The sequence below is a fragment of the Lontra canadensis genome, unplaced genomic scaffold (assembly GCF_010015895.1).
Source record: "Lontra canadensis isolate GAN:19392208 unplaced genomic scaffold, GSC_riverotter_1.0 scaffold9, whole genome shotgun sequence".
Taxonomy (NCBI): domain Eukaryota; kingdom Metazoa; phylum Chordata; class Mammalia; order Carnivora; family Mustelidae; genus Lontra; species Lontra canadensis.
Window position 1 is genome coordinate 9,907,178 of NW_022631003.1, and position 22,803 is coordinate 9,929,980.

The 22,803-nt window shown below is 36.6% G+C and overlaps 1 protein-coding gene and 1 non-coding gene across 5 annotated transcripts in view; one reads left to right on the plus strand and one right to left on the minus strand.

Annotated features, from left to right (window-relative positions):
* Window positions 1-22,803, minus strand: part of TBC1D15 (TBC1 domain family member 15) — a 65,998-nt gene that overhangs the window by 18,852 nt on the left and 24,343 nt on the right. For 3 of the 4 annotated variants that reach the window (XM_032854783.1, XM_032854787.1, XM_032854786.1), the window contains 7 exons: window positions 21,007-21,217; window positions 11,961-12,063; window positions 10,934-10,984; window positions 10,433-10,630; window positions 9,110-9,238; window positions 8,448-8,551; window positions 7,125-7,219 (listed from right to left, as the gene is read on the minus strand). In XM_032854783.1, the coding sequence (XP_032710674.1) occupies window positions 7,125-7,219; window positions 8,448-8,551; window positions 9,110-9,238; window positions 10,433-10,630; window positions 10,934-10,984; window positions 11,961-12,063; window positions 21,007-21,217 (891 nt within the window). The remainder of the gene's footprint in view (window positions 1-7,124; window positions 7,220-8,447; window positions 8,552-9,109; window positions 9,239-10,432; window positions 10,631-10,933; window positions 10,985-11,960; window positions 12,064-21,006; window positions 21,218-22,803) is intronic. The other variant, XM_032854785.1, reaches the window with a different exon arrangement.
* On the plus strand, window positions 22,182-22,287 carry LOC116866466. The gene has a single exon (XR_004382398.1). It is a non-coding gene; the product is annotated as a U6 spliceosomal RNA (small nuclear RNA).

A 22,803-nucleotide genomic window follows, 5' to 3' on the forward strand; every position in this document is an offset into this window, starting at 1 on the left:
AAAGAAAATCAGTACTTAAATTTAGGGAAAAAAAAAAGAGCTCTCATTAAATCCAACTGTCCATCTAACTTGATACAGCTAAAGAAGACTGAAGAAAACACAACCGTATCAACAGTCCCCATTTTACAATCGCCATCACTAATCTGAAGGGGGCCCCTAATGCTGCCTGGCAACATGCTTTATTTCATTCATCCATTCCTTGTCCCCATTCACATAACTATTTCGTATCTTCTCCTTTGTCCTCAAGCCTCCAACATGTTATCTCCTCCCAACTCAAGCTCTCAGATGAGGCCCTTGCTTCCTATTTCTGAGAAAACGGAAGTTATCCAAAGAGAACATCCACAGAATCCTGCTATTTTAACCACATTAACTGCATTTGTATTGTCTCCTCTCCTATCACTCTAAAGGAGCTTCCAGGATGGTGGTAAAGTCCAACCCCTCCTCTACTTCGTGAAATCCACCCTCTAGTGGCTACCCAAAGATAATGCCCTAGTTAATTCTTGTCTCCCTCTCTAGTTTCAGTTTTTCTTCCTACCTGGTCCATTCTCACCTAGCTTTCAACTATACTGTTATTTCTCTCATCTTCATCAACGCCTTACTTAACCTCACTTTCCCCTCTAATGGCAGTGCATTTTGTCTCCATCCGTTTAGGGCAAAACTTTTTTTTTTTTTTTAAAGATTTTATTTATTTATTTGACAGAGAGATGACAAGTAGACAGAGAGGCAGGCAGAGAGGGGGTGGGGAAACAGGCTCCCCGCTGAGCAGAGAGCTCCATGCAGGGCTCGATCCCAGGACCCTGAGATCATGACCTGAGCCGAACACAGAGGCTTAACCCACTGAGCCACTCAGGCGCCCCTAAAGCAAAACTTCTTAAAAGAGCTGTATTGTGTCCAAGTCCACTCCTCCTGTTTCCTCCTGAACTCACTCCAATCAGGTTGTCACTTCCACCACTCTACCAAAACTCCCTCTAATCTGCTGCTGCCCCTCAGAACAGTTTGTTACTTAAACTGTAACCCCTGGAGGATTTTACTAGTTACCAAGCACATTTAGATATGGCCTTAAGAAAAACATATACTGGCAACAGGTCTTTGGGGAGGAGGACGATATACCACCGGGAAGCGGGGCAGCTGGGGATGCCCGGCTTGCTCAGGGCGGAACGCCGCGCCTTCACAGAAGCGGGGCAGCCGGGCTTCCCGGTCAGCTCAGGGTGGAACGAAAACTGCCTGCTTCCCTTCTCCGTTGTCGCTCCTTTCTCTTCCCAGAAGTGCCCGTTGTTAGTTAGATGAGTCCTTTGAATGTGCTTGGTTAACCATAAACTTTATCCTCCTCCTTGCTTGTCCGCAAGACGTGACTAACGTTTGACCTTCATCGGTCCTATTGTTAACTATTGTTTCTATCTAATAAAAGTGAGCCTGTGGAGTTGCTCGGGGCAGCAGTCCTTTTCGACTGCTGTCCCCTGCTCCCAATCTCTTGCAGCTGACTTGTTTGTGCCTAATTCTTCTTCCGTCGCCGACTGGAAACAGCACTAATCAAAATTTCCAGTGATCTCCTTACTACCTTGTAAAACAGTGAATCCAAGTCTTCAGCTCACTTGACATTCTACTCATTCTGTCCTGAAATACCTTCTTCACTTGATTTCCAGGACAAACTCACAGAATTTCTTCTTTTTTCTCTGGCTCTCTTCTGAGTCTCTTTTGCAGATTTCTCTTAATTGTTCCTACTTATCAGTTAAAGTATCTCAGGGCTCAGTTCTTGGACCCCTACTTTTCTAAATACATCACTCCTTTGACATGTCATCTAGTCCCCCACCACCTAAATGTTTAAGACCTCTAAATTTCTATCTCCAGTGAATTTCAGCCCTATCTACCTTCTACTATACATATTAATATAGGAACATCCATGAGGCATTCTCACACTTAAACATGTCCAAAACTAAGTTTCAAATATGCCCTTCCAAACTTGCTTCTCTCATCGTTTTCTGTGTCTTAATAAAAAACCCAAACCTCCATTCCTCCAGTTACTCACCTTAAAAACTCTGGGGGTCACTCCTGACTCTTTGCTTTTCTTGCCCAACATTTATATACACACACACACACACGTTAAACTTTCAAAATACGTATAGAAACCAACACTGAACTCTCCCAACTACTCACTCCATGCCACCCCTCCCATTTACTTCATTCTAGCCACACCAGTCTCCTCCTTGCTCTTCTTCAAACATATGGAGGCCCTGAGGCAGAAACAAGTCTAGACCATGTGGTCCCCCTGTGCTCAGAATGCCCTTCGTCCAGATAGCTGCATGGCATACACTGTTTCTTCAAGTCTCTATTCAAATCTCATTCACTCAATTGCTAGGCCTTCGTATCAAGCAACCATCATCATCTCTCACCTGAATTACAGGCAATAGCCTCACATGATCTTTTTATCTCCTCCCTTGCCCCCCAAAGGTATTCTCCAGACAAGAGCCAGAGAGTGATTTGTTCAAAAGTCAGATCGTATCACTCTCCTGCTGAAAATCCTCCAGCGGCTTCCCCCCACACTCAGAGGAAAAGTTCAAGTCTTTACAATGAACTATAAGGTTCTCTGTGATTTGTACCTATTCCTCCACTGTTTCTCTGACCTCATTAGTTTCTATATCCTATGCCACCTTACTCTAATGACATTTACCTCTCTGCTTTACTTCAAACATGCAGAGAGCCTGGGGTGAAAAATAAGTCTAACATACATTGTTCTTTTCTACTTGGAATGCCCTTCACTTAGATATTGGCATCTCACCCTTCCCCCTTTAAGTTTCTACTCAAGTATCACCTTTCCAGTAAAAGCATTCTTGGGTCACCCAAGTTAAAACTGCAATATCACACATAAACTTCCTAACCATTTTGGCTGCCTCATTTTCTATTTAGCACTTATCACTAACATACCACATATGTTACTTATCTTATTTACTGTCTTGTCTGTTCTTCCCCACAAGAATAGAAGGTCCTCGAAGGTAAGTATTTTGTCTGTTTTGTTCACTAATAAATCCCCAGAGCCTAGGGGAGAGCCATATAAATGCCACATAAGAGGCAATAAGTAAATATTTATTAAATGAATGTACGAATGTTTAAAATAATGAACGTGATTTTTAAAAAATTCCTGGTGATTCTAGCATATAGCCGAAGTTAGGGATAAAGACCAGGATTCCCGGGCCTTCTTATCTGCCTCTTTTTCTCCCCCAGGTGACATTATCTGTTCCCATGGATACTTATACTGATAATACCCAAATTTTTATCTCCTAACTAGATTACTCCAGATTATTCAACTAGCCACTTGACTACATTTCTTTGTCTCACCTTAAGCAATATGTAAGTAACACCTAATTCAATTTCACCATACCCCAATCTCCTCATCTCCATTAGTGGAACCACCAAATGGCCAATTTCTCAAGTCAAGAAATATAGTCCAATCCTAAATTCTCTCTTTCCTCTTCATATCCTACATTCAATACATCAGAAAGTCTTATCAATTTTATCACCAAAATATAAGCTGAATGCATTTATTTCTCTACATCTCCATTACTATCACCTATTGCTTATAGTTGTTCCCACTTACTGGTCTCCTTGTTCCTATTCTTACCTTGATTCAACCCATTTTCCATACAGCAGAAATAATGATTTTAAAATATAAATAAAATGGTCTTACTTAAAATGCTCCAATAGTTTCTCTTCACACTTAAAATCCACCTTCTTGGCACTAACCGCAAAATCTACAGTTTACCTGTGTATTTTCTAACAAAGCAAATTTATACCAAAGAAAACGAACAGAAAAAAGCTTTTGGTATTCTTTCCTAAAAAACACTTTTGAGAAAAACTACTCTAGTAGTTTTTTTAAAAATTTATTATTATTATTTTTACTAACATATATAATGTATTATGTGCCCCAGGGGTACAGGTCTGTGACTCATCAGGCTTACACATTTCACAGCACTCACCATATCACATACCCTCCCCTATGTCCATAACCTAATGACCCTCTCCATACCTCCTCTTCCCCCAGCAACCTTCCGTTTGTTTTGTGAGATTAAGAGTCTCAAACAGTTTGTCTCCCTCCCGATCCCATCTTGTTTCATTTTAGAAAAAGAATGCTTTAAAACCAACTTATTATACACTTCTACTGGTAGAAAAGCATGGTACAATTGAAAGGCTACTGAATTAGGAATTAGATCTGATTATGAATGAGTCTGGGCAATGAAACTAACTCTACAGATGACAATTTACTAACCTTTTCTGGGCTTCAGTTTTGTTATCTGCTAAAAATGACAGAATTGGACTAACATATGGCTCAATTTAAATTATACTATGGGGATTTAAAAATCTACATTTTTCTTCCAAGTTCCTGTAAAAGTGAGAATAAGACACAAGACAGATAGAGAATATCAGAGCCATTATCACTGCAGCCTGATAAAAAAGGGAAGATGATATGACATGTGGGAAGAAAAGGCTTGAGGGGTGCCTGGCTGACTCACAGTCAGTGGAAGCATGCAACTCTTGATCTCTGGGTCATGAGTTCGAGCCCCCTGCTGGGTGTAGAGATTACTTAAATGAATAAATAAATTAAAACTTAAAAAAAGGAAAAAGAAAAGGCTTAAAATATTGAATTACTTAATCTGTAAGATCCCTTCCAGTTCAAATATTTTATGTTCAAACAGGAAAAAACAGTTCATTACCATTTTCCCTACTAAAAGTGAAAACAGCAGGAGACTTCAACTGGAAACTTCATATAGCCCGATGCCTCAAGACTCCCAACCTTTTGCCTTAACCCGAGGAAAGACACAGTTTATTCTGGTATAATTTATTTTTTAGAAAAATAAAGTTATTTTACAATCAAAAGTACTGGGGCACCTGGCAGGCTCAGTAAGAGGATCATCCAACTCTTGATCTCAGGGTTATGAGTTCAAGCCTCACACTGGGTGTAGAGATTACTTACACGAATAAATAAAAACTTTACATTCAAAAGTACGATCACCAAAAAGATCTCATTGGGAGGGGAAAAAAAAACAAGACATCAGAGGGGGAGACAAACCATCAGAGACTCTTAATCATAGGAAACGAACTGAGGGTTGCTGGAGGGGAGGGACGAAGAGGGATAGGTAACTAACTGGCTGATGAGCATTAAGGAGGGCAAATGATATAATGAGCACTGGGTGTTATAAAGACAGATGAATCACTGAATTCTACCTCTGAAACTAATATACTGTTTGTTAATTAAATGAATTTAAGTTGAAAAAACTCATCATTTGTCTTTATGTCTATAAATGCAACCAAATCGGGGTGCCTGGATGGCTCAGTCAGTTAAGCAGCTGACTCTTGATTTTCGCTTAGGTCATGATCTCAGCGTCCTGGGACAAGCCCCACAATGGCCCTGAGCTCAGCAGGGAATCTGCTTCAGGATTCTCTCTCTCCCCCTGCCCTTCCTCTCACCTGTTCATATTCTAAAATAAATAATCATTTTTAAAAGGGGGTGTGTGTGCCTGCATGGCTCAATCAGTTAAGTGTCTGCCTTCAGCTCAGGTCATGATCCCAGGGTCCTGGGACTGAGCTCATCATTGGGCTCCCTGCTCAGTGGGGAGTCTGCTTCTCCCTCTGCCTCCTCCCCCCACCCCCCCAACTTTATAATAAATAAAATATATTTTTTTAAGATTTTATTTGTTTGACAAAGAAAGAGACAGTGAGAGAGGGAACAGAGAGGGAACACAAGTTGGGGGAGAGGGAAAAGCAGGTTCCCCGTTGAGCAGGAAGCCTGATAAGGTCTCCACCACAGGACTCTGGGATCATGACCTAAGCTAAAGGCAGATGCCTAATGACTGAGCCACCCAGGCGCCCCTAAGTAAAATCTTTAAAAAACAGAAAAAAACAGCTACCAAACTGGTTATGTTGCACTTTCTAACCATAATTCAGAGATTTTTCTTCTTCCATGGGAAGGTGGTATTGACCATGGTGGTAAAAACATCCCCCATTTTTATTTATGAAGCTATAAATAAATCCAAAAGCAATTATCAGAATTTTAAAAATAAGTTCCACTACTATCCAAAGTTATCCTAAAACTATATAGAGGCTAGCTAACAAGATAGTTAAGAGTATTAAAACTGGGTACTGCCCTTAACTATGTGATCTTGAACAAGTCATTTATGCTTTGAGTGGTTCAGTTTTCTTTTGTAAAATGGAGATTATCGACAAAAACTTAGAGACATGTACAGCAGTAAATATGCATTCTCTAAATAACTTATACCAACCTGGCCTTTATCATAACAGCTAGGTAACCCAGTACTCAGTCTTTGGAAATAAGTCTAATTCTTTTAGTGTAAAATTCTGTCAAGCATCTCTTTTTTATGAAATAGTGACTCCCATATAATAGCTATACAATTCTCAAACACGAACAAAAATTTGTTATCTGAAGTCATTTATTAAAAAAATGAAATATATGCATATTTAGAGATGGTTTGGAGGGATATAAACCAATGTCTATTAACTGTAGTTATCTCTGGATGACAGAATCAAAACTAAACTTTATTTTCTTCTTTTTGCTGGTCTATAGTTCCTAATTTTTCAATCAATAAACACAAACTTATTGTAATAAGGGAGATAATAATGTCTTTAATGAAATTAATTCCATAAGCAAATAAACCTTCTTTAAATTCACATTTGGGGGGCGCCTGGGTGGCTCAGTGGGTTAAAGCCTCTGCTTTCGGCTCAGGTCATGATCCCAGGGTCCTGGGATCGAGCCCCGTATCGGGCTCTCTGCTCAGCAGGGAGCCTGCTTCTTCCTCTCTCTCTGCCTGCCTCTCTGCCTGCTTGTGATCTCTCTGTTAAATAAATAAAATCTTAAAAATAAATAAATAAATAAATAAATAAAAATAAATTCACATTTGGAACCGGAAATGAAATAAATCCGCACTTACACTGACCGACCTCCTAATCCTACTGGAAAACGAACCACCAAGAACAGCCAACACACATTCTAATGTACTCTCCAATGGCAGTATCTCTTTTGAGCCCTATCTCCACATATATCTTCACTTCTTAAATCTTAACAAGACTTCATTATAAACCCCTCTCAGGCATTTCCAAAAATATGAAAAAATTACCGATAAGACTTCTATAATCTCTTAACCTCGAATTTCTCTTCTCTTGTTCTTCGCTGACAGATTTCCACTGTAGTTTCATCCTGAAGTATTCATCACTACAGAAAACAATTTTATACCAAAAACAGCTATGAACACGGTATTTTTAAAAATTCTGACTGGGTTCTCCTATTAACAATATATCAAAGCATTTATGATGCTAGTGAGCTGTGAGGTTATAAATATGATAGTGAAATGTTTAAAGTTACAATATGTAAGTGAAAAACAAAGGAAAAATTAAATAACCTTACACATACTATAAACTTTGCTTAAACTACCAGAATAATTTGGATATGATTTTAAGAAAGCATTTACCTCAGTCCTTAAAATGATACCTAAAATTATTCTAGTATTAAGTATTTTAACCACTAAAGTTTCTGAATAATTACAAATACAAATCTACAAATTGCTGGGGTTTTTTAATTTGCCATAAGATTTCCATTTTCTAGCCAGTTTATTCACAAGCTTGTTAATATGAAATGTCTTAGAACTGGCAATTGGGGCAACTGGGTGGCTCGTCAATTAAGCGTCTGCCTTCAGCTCAGATCACAGTCCCAGGGTTCTGGGATGGAGGCCAGCTCCCTGCTCGGCGGGGAGTCTGCTTCTCCCTCTGTCTCTCCCCACTGGTCGGTGCTCTCTCTCTCTCTCACTCACTCTCTTTCTTTCATATAAATAAAATAAAAAAGAACTGGCAAATGTGCTGAAAGAGAAAGGACTGTCTGAAAGTTTAAATATGCATATAAGGATTCAGGGTGTGCTTTAAATCATAGGCTAGACTAATGAACTGGGAATTAAAACCTAGGAAGTTTGTCCAAGTTTCAAGTCTGAGAAATTACGTAAAAATAGAAAAAGTCTTCCAAAAAAAAATGAAAGACTAGTTTATGCTACAAGAGCACCAGGAAAATAATTTACAGCTAATTAACCTAAATAGTAAACATACTTCTTATGGAACATTTTTATAATTTCATAATAAATTATAAAAATGAATATGAATGACATTTAAAAATCCCTATCTAATTATTTTTCAAGTATGCAAAATGTTTTCACAAGGGAAATGGAATTTTTTTTACCATCTTTCTATATATTCACCAACACAACTGCAGTGAGTGTTTGAAATGACTAGATTGAGTAAGTACAGAGCTCATGATTTTTCAAATAAAAAGATGAAAATAAAATTATTTTCCCATACCCTCATCTGTTTAAAATAATCATCTAGAAGCTCTATACTAATTTGTATGGGTGAGTTATCTGAATTTCTTTGATCAACACACAAAAGATCTTACTTACGTTTTTTGTTTTTGTAACTGAATTCTTTCCTCCTTGGTACTGTCCCAAGGAAAATAACCCAAAAGAAATTTCCATGCTTGCTTTCTCAACGCATGACTAAGTCCCTAAAGAAAACATGCATATTAAGCACATTTGTAAAAAAGAATGCAATACTTTAAGTTCATAAAACCTGCATATAAATACACAGGGAGACTAATATTTGAGAGAGCATTTTACAAATAAAATAGCTCAATTCAGTGAATACTAACTTGTTTCTCACCTCTAGACTCTGAAGATGTAAGCAGTTGCCAGAAAGCTCCGCAGAGTACACAGATTATCCAGAAGGCGGCAGCACTGATTAGTCTTTCTAAATCCGATACTTATTAGATAAGGCAATGACCACTGGGTACATACATGCCTTTTTCGTATTACCCTCAGAACTTCAAGTAAGGAAGACTCTTCTTCCCTAAAGCTTAATGGTATCTCGTCCCCACCTCCCCACCCAACCTTTAAGGTGCATCACAAGGATCTCACACTGTCCTACAGGGATTTTAAGGCATCACTCATCAAAAAGGAGTTCATTCCCAAAAAAGGGAGTTCATTCCTTGACTACCTCCACACTTCCCATAAAAAAAGAAAAGTTAAATATAAGCAGTTTCAAATATCCTCATTAAGGTACTTACCCCTCTGAATATCATCTGCTTCATATTCTCTACATTTAAAATTCTTCCTTCAGAATCAATGTTCTTGGACCATTCTTCCAGTGATACTGGCTCTCTCCTTTGAACAACAGGTCGTTCTCCCAAATCAATCTAAAAGAAGATAAGCAATAAGGAGTACAGTTTTAAACAGTGAAATTATATCAAGGTACATGGAAACCATGACTAAAATACTATTTATTACTCAGGCATAAGTTCTAACATTCTAGTATCTTCCCTTATTTTCCAATGTCTAGTTTAAGAACTTTAATAGCATTTCATACATTTTCCTTCCTACTAAACATACAAATAACAGGGTTATAAATTCAGGGACCAGAATACATTTGCTATTTTGAGTTTCAATTATTTAAGTACAAAACGTTCAACATGTAAATTCCATAAGAGACCTTTCAAATTAAATGCTATGCTGTATTATTTAAAAAGACAGTATTATTCCACTAATAATATTCTAAAATTAGCTTTTCTTCCAAACTAAAATTTGTAGCTCTCAGAACTGAGTCATGGTCCATTAGCTCCACTTGGTATTTTCTATAGTTTTTTTTACTCAATTAACAGATGTTGGTAATTTAAAATGCCATTTGCAAGATAAGCCCTTTAAATATTACAATTTAGATATTTATAATGTTCTAACTATGTACAGCCTAGAATTGTAGCAAATACCAAAGTTTTGTTGAGCATATATAAAGGTTTGCCATAATTCAGGGCCAAGATTCATCTTACTTAAAAAAAGAAAAGATTCACTTGAGCATAAAAGCCCTATCTGTTGCCGATCCCTACTGAGAAAACATAAATTAGGAACAGAACTAGGAACAATATGTAATGCTCACTATTCACTCACTGCTATGCACTCAATGAAACAATCTGCTCACTATTATCAAAAAGTAATCAAAGAAAAGATCCAACTTAACAAACAGAAAGTATAAGCAGTAATCGATGAAGAACAACCCAAGAATTTGGTGGCAGAAAAAGTGTTAGTTGTTAGATATATCAGTTAGCAAAAAAGTTATAAGGATTACAAGAGGCAGATATAACCAAAATTGAGTTTTCTATTCCTATCACATTCAGTACATGTTTAAAAAGCATTTCTCGGGGCGCCTGGGTGACTCATTGGGTTAAGCTTCTGCCTTCCTCTCTCTCTGCCTGCCTCTCTGCCTACTTGCGATCTCTGTCAAATAAATAAATAAAATCTTCAAAATAAAAAAAAATAAAAAGCATTTCTCCTGTTAAAATCTAAGAGTTATATTATTATATTAATATATGAATATATTAATAAAAATCTTCACTCACTCTTGTGATGACTTCAAATCCTGGTTCTTCTTGTTGATTTATCTTCAAACCTGGAATAGCATCACTAAGAAAATCTGCCATTTCTGAAGGCGGTCGTTGATGTGTGGAGGGATCACTGCCTCTCAAACTATCAAAAATGTAGTTTGTGACTTTGGAAAATCCTACCATAGTTGCTGTATAAGGATCCTTTTTAATTTTCTATGTAGTAAGAAGAAAAATATTAGCACCATTAATTCAAATGAAGAATAAAAATATCTTACAGTAGGCAAAAAGGCCACATTTTTTTAAAGGGGGAAAATCAGAACTAAAACAGAGTGTTCTAGGATTATTTTAAAATTTTATTTTTTTTCTGGGAAGAATTTATATTTTCTAAGCCAATCTTCTCATTTGGTTAAAACAGAATATTACACAGCAAGGTAATGCTACTGATCAAATTGCAGATGAACAAATGATTTCCAGGCTTTATTCAATCTGCATACATCACAAATATGCAGTGCTTACTTTCCATTGATGAATGGCCCACAACAGCTTTCTTCTGTCTAGTAGTCCTGCCTTTACAAAAAAAATATTTCTTAAAGTGTGCAGAACCACCCTGGTCCACCAAAAATATTCGACAGCTAAGTTTTAAAGTTCACAATATTTAAATATTAGCTGACATTTTAATCTAATGATATGATTAATAAATCATGCCAATGAGTGTAATCTGTTCTGGACAGTGCTGCCCTGGAAAGCAGCAAAAGATTTTTCTGTTGCTAGGGTTCATTCTAAATCCCAAACTGCCTATTTATTCATATTTAGCAAAAACAGCTACTTTTTGAAGGTCTTTTAATGATTTTTTTCACAACAAAAACTGTTCCCTAATTTTTTACTTTAATCAGTGTTTATCTATCTTGGCCTCCTTCCTCAAAAGTTCCCCTTTCATCCTGTTATCTTCAGAAGCAAGAAGAAGATACCTGGGACAGAGTAAGCACTCAAACACTGTTGAGTGAATAAGTGAATAAATAAACAACCATTTCATTAGTTTACATAAAAATTTGAGTGAAAAATAAATTAACTTTATTTCTGTCTGTGTTAAGTGCATATTTTTAGCCAAATGTAAGAATATACTCAAATACTTTAGGGGGAATTAGTTTATCATCACCCCAAATGAACCTATTTAAATTGGAAAAAAAAATTCAAACCATATTTTTTACCAAGTTTATCATTAATGAATTCAAAGTGGCTTACCCAGTGACGTTGCACCTAGTCAGTAAAAGCTATGATAATAAAAATCTACTAATGTCCAATTTCAGTATTACAATAAGGAGGGAAATTGCCTTAAGCATAACTAAGAACCAAGGAAGTTCCTGAGTCTTATAAATAATATGAAGCACATTATTTCTATAAAAATTAAGAGAATATTTCCATAAATGTTACACAGAGACACTCTCGTTGTTCTGTATAATCTCTGAGAAAGTGAAAAGTAGGAGGTATATGAAATAACAGTGTCAGATTAACAGATAAATACAAAACAGATTAAGAAACATACTTGTATTAAACCATATGCAGGTTCATCAAGAAGATTTTCAAAAGACTGTGAAAGACTTTTACTCTGACAATTCACAAGAAGTGTTCTTTTATCCTGTGGAGATCTGTAATAAAAGAAGGGATCTGTAGAAAATACTAGCACACTGCATTAATTACTACCTGAAGAATTATTAATGCCTAGTTGCTTTTCCTTAACAACGAAAATCCCAAAACTCAAATGTCCAATTCTAGAACTGTTTCCCATTAATACAATATTAGCAAGTACTTAGTAACTACCTTAAAGAAGCTCTAAAACTACATGAAACATGAAATATTAAATTAACAAATATAAAAGGGTTGAAGTGTAATTTTATTCTAGGTAAAGCCTAGAGGACTAAATTGTAATGAACCCAAGTTTTTGTTTATACTTATAGTAGGAAAACCTTACAATCATTATGTCTTTATTATCGTAAAAATTAAAGAAACTTAAAGCACACTTTAATGTCCTATTTTGAAAGGGTTTCCAACCTCATTCCACAGCTTGATAGTACTGCAATATAACATATTTTAAAACCACAAGATAAAATAGATATTTTTTTAAAGATCATTAGTTATGCTAACCATAATTATAAACACACACACACATGAACATATTTAACAAGGTTATAAATTATAAATGCTGTTAAGGTAACTATGTTTTTAGTTCTTGCTTACTAAGCTCTAGAAGCAAGTTTTTATTCACATTTCTTAATAACTGCAGAATAAATGTTTTCTAAATAGACACTGAATTTCAAGTAATCAGATGAATTATCCAGTCTTTTTTCTATTCAATAAGTTTTATAACTTAGTAAGTTCACACAACTTTTCTGTGTTTAAAATAGAGCTTAAATGTGTTATGTTGTGGCTATCTACTTCTAGTTTATTATAAATGTTTGAGATAAGAACTTTAATAACAGTTATCTCTTCTCAATTCTAGCATAACAGGATGCAACAGTAATGCTGGAGGGGATATGAACTCCAAAGCAGGATCTTACTCTTACACATTCAGAAACAATGCTTGATCTTCAGAGACAACGGTAGCTTAATAAGCCCCTTGGCTTTTTAAAAGGAGATGAGGTTGAGTCATTTGAGGTAAGAAAAAAATAATGACTTTTAAAATGTTCAATTTTCATCAAATGTCATTTTTCTCAACACTGGATACTGGGGTTGTGCTTAATATGAAGACTTATATGGTTCCACAAGGCATTTTTTAATAAATCCTTTAAATACAGCACCAGAAAAAGTAACTAATATAGCAAGATACAATTTCCTAGCACAGTACAGCTGGCACTATGGTTATTATTTTATTTCCAACAATAAATTAAGTCAAATTATTTCTTTAAAATCCAAATAAAAATTGGTCATCAAAGTTAAAACACTGGCTGTGCATAGAGAAGGGGAACAAATGGGGTGCCTGGGTGGCTCAGTCAGTTAAGCACCTGCCTTTAGCTCAGGTCCTGATCCCAGGGTCCTGGGATAGAGCCCCACATCAGGCTTCCTGCTCTGCGGAAGTCTGCTTCTCTCTCTCCCTGCCACTCCCCCTGCTTGTACTCTCTGTCAAATAAATAAAATCTTGAAAGAAAGAAAGAAAGAAAGAAAGAAAGAAAGAAAGAAAGAAAGAAAGAAAGAAAGAAAGAAAGAAAGAAGAGAGAAAGAGAAAGGAAAGGAAAAGGAAGGGAACAAATATGTAACCTTCAGCAATCTGGGCTCAGATAGTTATTATGGCTCCAGATTTAAAACTGTAGTCATCAAACAAACTAGCGATGGAAGAAGAAATGACTGCCCAACCAATAAGCAACCACAGATCTTTTTTTTTTAATAAAAGTTTTAAATTCCATCTGGTTAACAGTGTTATATTAGTTTCAGGTGTACAAGATAGTATTTTTTTTTTAAGATTTTATTTATTTATTTGACAGACAGAGATCACAAGCAGGCAGAGAGGTAGGCAGAGAGAGAGAGAGAGACAAAGGGAAGCAGGCTTCCTGATGAGCAGAGAGCCAGATGTGGGGCTAGATTCCAGGATGCTGGGATCAAGACCTGAGCTGAAGGCAGAAGCTTTAACCCATTGAGCCACCCAGGTGCCCCCACAAGATATTTCAACAGTTCCATACATTTCCCTGTTTTGACTTTTATTTCCCTGATGCTGAATGATGTTCAGCATTTTTTTCATGTGTCTGTTAGCCATTTGTATGTCTTCTTTGGAGAAATGTTTGTTCATGTCTCCTGTCCATTTTTTGACTGGATTATTTGTTTTTTGGATGTTGAGTTTGATACATTCTTTATGGATCTTGAATACTGGCCCTTTATCTGATCTGTCATTTGCAAATATCTTCTCCCATTCCATGTGTTGCTTTTTAGTTTTGTTTTTTTTTTATTAACATATAATGTATTATTAGCCCCAGGGGTACAGGTCTGTGAATTGTCAGGCTTACACACTTCACAGCACTCACCATAGCACATACCCTTCCCATGTCCATAACCCAACCCTACTCCCCCCCCACACCAGCTACCCTCAGTTTGTTTTGTGAGATTAAGAGTCTCTTATGGTTTGTCTCCCTCCCAATCCCGACTTGTTTCATTTTTTCCTTCCCTACTTCCCAAACTCCCCACTTTGTCTCTCAAATTCCTCATATTAGGGAGATCTTATGATAATTATCTTTCTCTGTTTGACTTATTTGGCTCAGCATAATACCCTCTAGTTCTATCCACATTGTTGCAAATGGCAAGATTTCATTTCTTTTGATGGCTGCATAGTATTCCATTGTATATGTATATATACTACATCTTCTCACAGATACTCTTTTAAGAAGAAAGTATTTAGGGATGCCTGGGTGGCTCATCTGATTAAGTGTCCAATTTCAGCTCAGGTCATGATCTTGGGATCCTGGGATCAAGCCCCACTTTGGGCTCTGCACTCAGCAGGGAATCTGCTTGTCCTTCTCCTCCTTTTCCTTCTGCCCCTCCCCCTGCTCATGCTCTCTCTCAAATAAATAAAAAGTATATATTTTTTTAAAATTAAAAATTAATAAAAAGAAAGTATTTCACTTTTTATACCTAATGCTCTGTAATGAGGGGCTGGGGAAAGCTCTAGGAGAAAAAGATATAAGAAATTTAAGACTTAGTTGCCCTTAGCTAAGGAAATCAACAAAAACATTTTTAAAAAGTACATGAGTTGAGGCGCCTGGGTGGCTCAGTGGATTAGGCCTCTGCCTTCGGCTTGGGTCATAGTCTCAGGGTCCTGGGATGGAGCTCCGCGTCGGGCTCCCTGTTCAGCAGGGAGCCTGCTTCCCTTCCTCTCTCTCTACCTGCCTCTCTGCCTACTTGTGATCGTTCTCTGTCAAATAAATAAATAAAATCTTAAAAAAAAAAAAAAGTACATGAGTCAAAGGACAAACTGTATATTGCTAGGCAATTGCACAGCTCATCAAAAGGAGCAATATTCCAATATTCAAATTTCAGAATATTGTTACGTTTCCACCTGCCAGGGTATCACATTGATTTAATTTGGAAAGATCACAATTATGGATTTATATGTACATATTCTGGAAATATAATGGATTCTGGAAGTTGATATCTTATGACATTATTCAAGACTTTCAAACTCATTGCAGCAGCAAGACAGAACTTTTAATGATGTTAACATCAGTAATTCTATTAGAGTCTACTAAAGAGCTCAAAGAAAACCATTGTCTAATATCACAACTATAGAAGTATATCTACTGAAAACTGAGAAGTATTTCCCAGACTCTGGAGTGAGCCTCTCTCAAAGACCTCAGAATAAATTCAGGAATGATAACAGCTGAAGAATGTTTTGTGTGCTGAGATGTAGTGGTAACTATTTTCCATTGCTACTGAGAATGACCAATATGGAAAACTAAAGAAATAAAAATATCACTGCAAAGTCTGTATCAATCAAAAAAGATGATAAAATTAAAAAGTACAGAATATTCACAACGAAACTATATATATATTCTTACTCATTTTATCCATATAATTCAAAGGGAATAAATGAGGTTTATAACCTAATCTTATAAATGGTGTTACAACCAATTTGGCTTTTTAGTAAACATCCTACTGCTTATTTATACATTAATGTAAAAATAGCCCAATATATAAAATAATTTTAATGGAACCTTCATATTACAACCTTCATTCATATCCTAGCAACCAACTTGGTTCCAGAAAGGTAACATAAAATTATGATTCATTCTTTACCCAAGTATCATGTTTTAAATGGTGATAAATCAAAGAACACTAATAAACATGAATGAAAAGGACAACATGTTTTTCCCAGGAGATAAAAGAACCATTTGAGAAATAACAGGTCTCAAGAAGCTAGCCTATTTTGCACTCCCTGATCCAGCTGATGAGAATGAAAGAAGGAACTATGTGTGCACAGCTGGCCCAGCCTCATTCTCTCTCTTATAAGGCTGCACATCCCTAGGACATTCATGACTTCTATTCATCTGTATGCTAAGGCCCTTAATTCGTTAGGGCAGTATTAGGAAGAGAAGATGGTCACAAATGCAAACTGCATTATGCAATCTAGGTTAACCAGAGAAAAACGAGAATATGGTCTGACTCTCTCTGTTGGTTCTGAGTTGAAAAGAAGACAAGAAGGGTGACCCTGGCTTAGACTGCTTGGCACCCCAGTCAGGCTACAGAAACCAAGGTTTTCTGGAACTATTTTTCTTCCTTCTAGTCTCTACAACAATCTCTGGCCTCAGGAATGTGACTCTGGAAACATGATTTTGCTTGAAATAACTGCTCTGGGAACAGGAAATGAGACTGCCATGGCTGACACCTAGTAGAGTGAAAAACCAAGAATACTCGGGAATTTTCATTTCTTCGGAGTTCAACTTAATTGAGAATTCCATTATTTAGATCACAACTAAGGAAATAAAGAATAAGGATCTTTAATATTTCCCTAAGAATTTGACAGAGATGGCTTACACAAATATGGAATTTTCTTAATGTCAATGAGAATTTATTTGGAGTATCTATATTCTACCACTTAGGCTCAACATATAATCTCTGGTGAGTTCTACTGTGCAATATAATTGGGTGTAATTTGATGGGAAAGAGAAGAGGAAGAGTTTATTTTCAGCTTAGGGTACAGAGGGGCCTTGGAGATAAAATATCTGATAAATTATTTTTATATATTTCAGACCATCTAGGGGGCAAAGAATAAATTAGCCACCAGTATCAAAGAAAAATACACAGTGGAAAAGTGGCTGGTAATAGCAGGGGTTTTTGAAGAACTCACTTTAGGCCATCTCTCTCTACCACCACCCCGACAACCGCCCCCCCCCCACTGCCGCCCACCACGAATGGCCATAACCCTGGTTGACCATAAATTGAACAACAAAGCCCAAAAGGAAAAGACAAAACAACAAGTATAGGGAGGGAGGTCATTCTCCTTTGTTAGTTCTTCTCTTTGACCAGGTCATTAAGGGTTGCAGTTAATCACTAATGCGCACATCATGTCCCATTTTATCCTCTCCTTAATTTCATTCTCTCTCAGAGCTTCAATTACTACTGACACACAAAACGACTTTAAAAATATCCTATTCTATGCTGTTACAGTTCTACACATCTCTTTTTTTTTTTTTTTTTAAAGATTATATTTATTTGACAGAGAGAGATCACAAGTAGGCAGAGAGGCAGGCAGAGAGAGAAGGGAAAGCAGGCTCCGCAGAGAGCCCGATGCGGGGCTCGATCCCAGGACCCTGGGATCATGACCTGAGCTGAAGGCAGAGGCTTTAACCCACTGAGCCACCCAGGCGCCCCAGTTCTACACATCTCTTATTTGGAGTATTTATTACAGCTAAAATGCTACATTTATTTGCATAAGTAATGTCTGTTTCTCCCACAATAGTACAAACTTCATGAAGGCAGAGCCCGTTTTTTTTTATTGCTTTTTCCAGCAAGTTAGCACAGAGTGTCTAGAACATAAGAGGTCCTCAAAAATAAACCTGTTGAATAAAAAATTAAATGTATATATGTAATATTTATATATATATGGAGGAACACCATTCCCATGGCTTCCTGTTTTTAAGTGGAAAGATAAACTTCTATTAAACTCTCCTTTTCGCTAGGACATATCTGATACTGAGATCAGCAAAGAGTAAGGTGCATGCTTAGCATAAATTACCCTTTCCAGGTGTGCACACACCTCTCTCGCTCTCTCTCTCTCTCACTCTCGGATTTGCCTACCAACATAGAAGGGGCTTTCCAGTTTGCTTTCATTCACATCTATCAGTCTATCCTCAATAGGAAGACCTGTAGTTGTTCAACAATGGTAACTGGGTGACTTCAAAATTACGATGGAGTGAATTATTATGATGCTGCACATCTAAGCCTCACCAATAATGATATTTTTACCATCATCTGATTCCTATATTTGCTTCTTACTTTTGTTTCCTTTTCTGCATTTGTAAAGAAGTTTCATATACAACCCTCATTAAAACACCACCAACACACATTCAAGGTACACATACTCTCAAAAGCACCTAAGTGATTGCTGAGTCCATCCAGGATACAACCTGTTTCTTCTAATTGCTCTTTGGAGTCATACAAAACAAATCTATGATATAGTTCTTATAACAACTCTTTCAAAATTATTTGTAGAACTGGTTAAGTACTATGCCATTTATTCATTCCACTGAAATTTATTGTGCAGATATTATGTGCCAGGTACTGTGGCTAGGAACCTAAAATGTAAACAAAAGAGATGTAATCTCTGCTTTTGTGGGCATACATTCTAGAGTAGAATACTTAAAAAGTAAAGAGTTAACATTATTCTATTAAGAATTATGATGCAAACAAGGAAATGAGACAATGAAAAAGAAACTGGGGTGGGAACCTACATTACTTGGGAGGGGTATCCAGATAAGCCTCTCTGAGGAAGTGACATTAAACTGAGATGTTAGGATCAGAAAGGGAGAAAAATAGTCCAGGCAACAAACAAAACAAACAAACAAAAAAACACAGCATACACACAGGACCCTAACTCAAGAGTCTGGTATGTTTCAGGAACGGAAAGAAAACTATATGGCTAGAATATAAAAGAGAACAGCATGAGGTGAGCCTTAAGAGATAAACAGAGTTAATAAGGCAGTGCAGAACTCCATCAACCCTAGTAAGTTTGGATTTTATTTAATGTTGCACCAAAACTCCTACTCTGTAAGTTAAACCTCCACATCCTTCTAATGTTCTTCATACCACTCTGATCCCTCTCAACACACACTGGTCATCTTTTCTATACAGTACAGTCTAGTACATTTAACACCAACCCTGGTTCTCCAAGGTAAACACCAGTAAAGGGTAGAGAGGAACTACCACTTCATCCTCAACATTATGCTTTCCTCAATGGTCTCAAATTGAATGAACTCTTTTTTGACAGTTACATCACAACAACTGACCAATACAGAACTTTAGCTATAGTACTAAAACCCCCAAGCCTTTAACACCTGCTATTCAACAACCAAACCTTTTGCTCTAATCATGCCCCTCCTGAAATCTACTTAAACTCCCTACTCCCACTCCCAGGTGGTAACCTATTCAAAGCTTCCCACTTCAAGATTCAAGACCCACATACTGCCAACCAGGCCTAACTTTCTTACGGATATTGGTACTAATCTATGCCTAGTGCCAGCCAGAGATGTGCAACACGGCAGGAGGGAGAATTTCATATCAGAAAACACAGCCAATATTTTCTGACTTTTGGATGACTACTATATTTATATAATCTAAATTTAGATATATTACACTATTATAAAGTGACATTATTAATAAGGTTAACACTCATCCCTACAGTCCAAGCTAAAAATCTCAACTTCTCCCTTCTTCTCACGTCCACATACCACTCAATCACAAAATCAAACCCTAAATATTTTTCTCCAATACTTCTATCTTTCCTGTCACTCCCCTAATTCATGCCGCTATAATCTCATCTAGATGACTGGAACAAACAGCTAAAATGATTTACAAGATCCTCATGCTCTGACATTTACTCAGCTCTCCAGCTTCATCTTTAAATTTGGTACCCTCAGTCCCCCAATATGCAGACCTGTGTTATTCAACTACTCTGTTCTGTGATTACATCATGTTTTATATTCTTCCCTCTATCTAAAACATCTCTTCCTCTAAATTAATTTCCTTCTCTTTTGTGCTAACATTTACTCATTTGTCAGGTCTAATACAGATACTACTTCCTCCACAAAGTCTTCCCTGAATCCCACCCAAACCCTAGTCTGAATGAGGGACCTTCTTCACTTCCTAGGATCTCCCAAAGCACCTTGTACTTCATCTTGAGTTTTACTGCCGTTTACTGGTTGGCATCCTTCACAAAACCATAAACTCTCAGATATCCAGGAACAGCCTGTTATGTTCACTACTAAATATCAAGCAACTAGCACAGTGCTCAGAACTTTGATACTCAAAATATATTTGTGGGAAGTGAAAGCAAGAAAGAATATGAGAGTACAAATGCACACAGGTGAATGAATGAATGAATGAATAAATAAATAAATATGTATATATGCACACACACAATATATATATAAAATATATATAAATATATTCCAGATTTTTGGAAAGTGAGAAAGTCCTATCTTCCACAGCTATAAAAATGTTATAAAGGCCTTAGACTTGCTGTATTTAAATACACAACATTACAAATAAAATTCTATCTTTAACAGACAATATGTAATAAAAGGTTAATTGCCTAAATATATAATCCATAAGTTACTGATGTATCATCATTCATTTAAATGTGTATAAAAAATATGGGACCACTCTTTTCTTTAGAACAGTAATAAGGTGATAAGTTTCAGATCCAAAGTACCAAAATGGCAAAATTTTATTCAACCACTCATCCAAAGCAGTCAATATCCAAGAAAGAACAATGCTGCTTGTGCCCTTGTCTGCACCCAGGTCACTGATGCCCAATGACAAGTAAAAATTGTTTGTCTTGGGACCAATACAACAATCCAGTTTCAGTAAGTAGAAAATAATTTGATACTTACTCACACAATACCACATATTTTTCAAGAGAGTCAATCAGTAGTTTGCTATCTCCTTGATGAAAGTGCAGAGCAGGGAGAACGACGTCATCCTTTAGACAGAATACCAAATACGACCAGCCCATACCCTCTTTGTTTTGCTTGATTGATTTCAGGTCTGTCAAACTGAACAGGAATGACCATTTGCTTTTCCCATTTCTATGACTTGGAGCATCTTAAAAACAAGAAAGTGGGGCAAAATATTTTTGTTCACCCTTTCAAAAGGTACTGACAGCGCTCTTCATGACTGCCTAATAGATATTTGTTGAACCTAGAGAATGACTATAGCATTCACATTACTATGGCTTCTACCTGTATTAGAAATGGCAACATACATTTTCTTAAAAGAACAGTTCTGAAAATAATCATCTTACTGCAATACAAAGTGAAAAAAATGTTATCCCTATTTCAAGTAAAAGTTTGTCCAAAAATGACTATGGCTTTGGAAGTATGCAGGCTGGATTCAAATTACAGCACCACCATCTTACTAACTGAATGATCTGGGGCAAATAAGTGAAAATCTCTGAGCCTTGGTTTCTTCATCTGTAAAAATGGAGATAATTATACTTACCGCCCAATGTTATTCTAAGAATTAAAAGAGATCATACTTTTCACTAATTAGTATAGTGCCAATTATATAGCAAATATTCAATAAATGTTACTCTTTTCCACTGCCCACTCCCCCCATCCCCTGCCAAATACAAATGGCATGATGCTCCTGGAGAGTCATTAAAAATAAAACAAAAACCCTTTACTTCCTCACTTCCTTTTATAATTATTTTTACTAGTCTACACTGAGTGAAGGTAAATACACTGGTATAAAAAAATAACACTGGAGGATGCCTGGGTGGCTCAATGGATTAAAGCCTCTACCTTCAGCTCAGGTCATGGTCCCAGGGCCTGGGATCGAGCCTCACATCAGGCTCTCTGCTCAGCAGGGAGTCTGCTTCCTCCTCTCTCTCTGCCTGCCTCTCTGCCTACTTTTGATCTCTGTCAAATGAATAAATAAAATCTTTAAAAATAATAACCCTGGAGTAAATATACCAACAGACATTTTATTTGCAAAAACCCAAAGAGCAGTGGGGAGTTGAGGATGAAAATATAACTAAGTTGTGAGTGCTTCAAAGAGAATGAATACAGTGCTTGCTTCAGCAGCACGTATATAAAATTGGAATGATACAGAGAAGATTAGCATGGCTCCTATGCAAGGATGACACGTGAATTTGTGAAGCGTTCCATATTTTTAAGAAAAAAGAATGAATATATTAAATCTTCCACAAATTCAATCTACTAAAGTAAGACCTCAGTTCAATCCAAACTATAGTAACATAAATTATTTTCTGAGTTTGAGGGCTAGTTATAGAAGCTTAAAAAAATTTTAGGTTTGTGAACAATAGCATACCTGATAATAAGCAGTTAAAAAATACATAAATAAAACTTTAAAGAACAAGGGGAAAAATGTTACTTTCCCACTACTACTTATAAGTTTTATCCAAAAATGCCACTTTTACCTATTTTAACTTGGACATACGCATATCGTATCTCCGAAATTTTAAAAATCCATTTCTCTAAAGTTATTTCCTAAGAACAGTTACACTATCCTGTTATTCAAAATCTTAACTCAACCCCACACTATCAGCTCCACAAACATAAACTGCATAGAAGATAATGTGCTTACAGAACTTAATAAAAGGGTAGATCAGTGCTGACCTGCATATATGTCACCTTCCTATAATAGTCGGGAACACCATAGCTCCATCA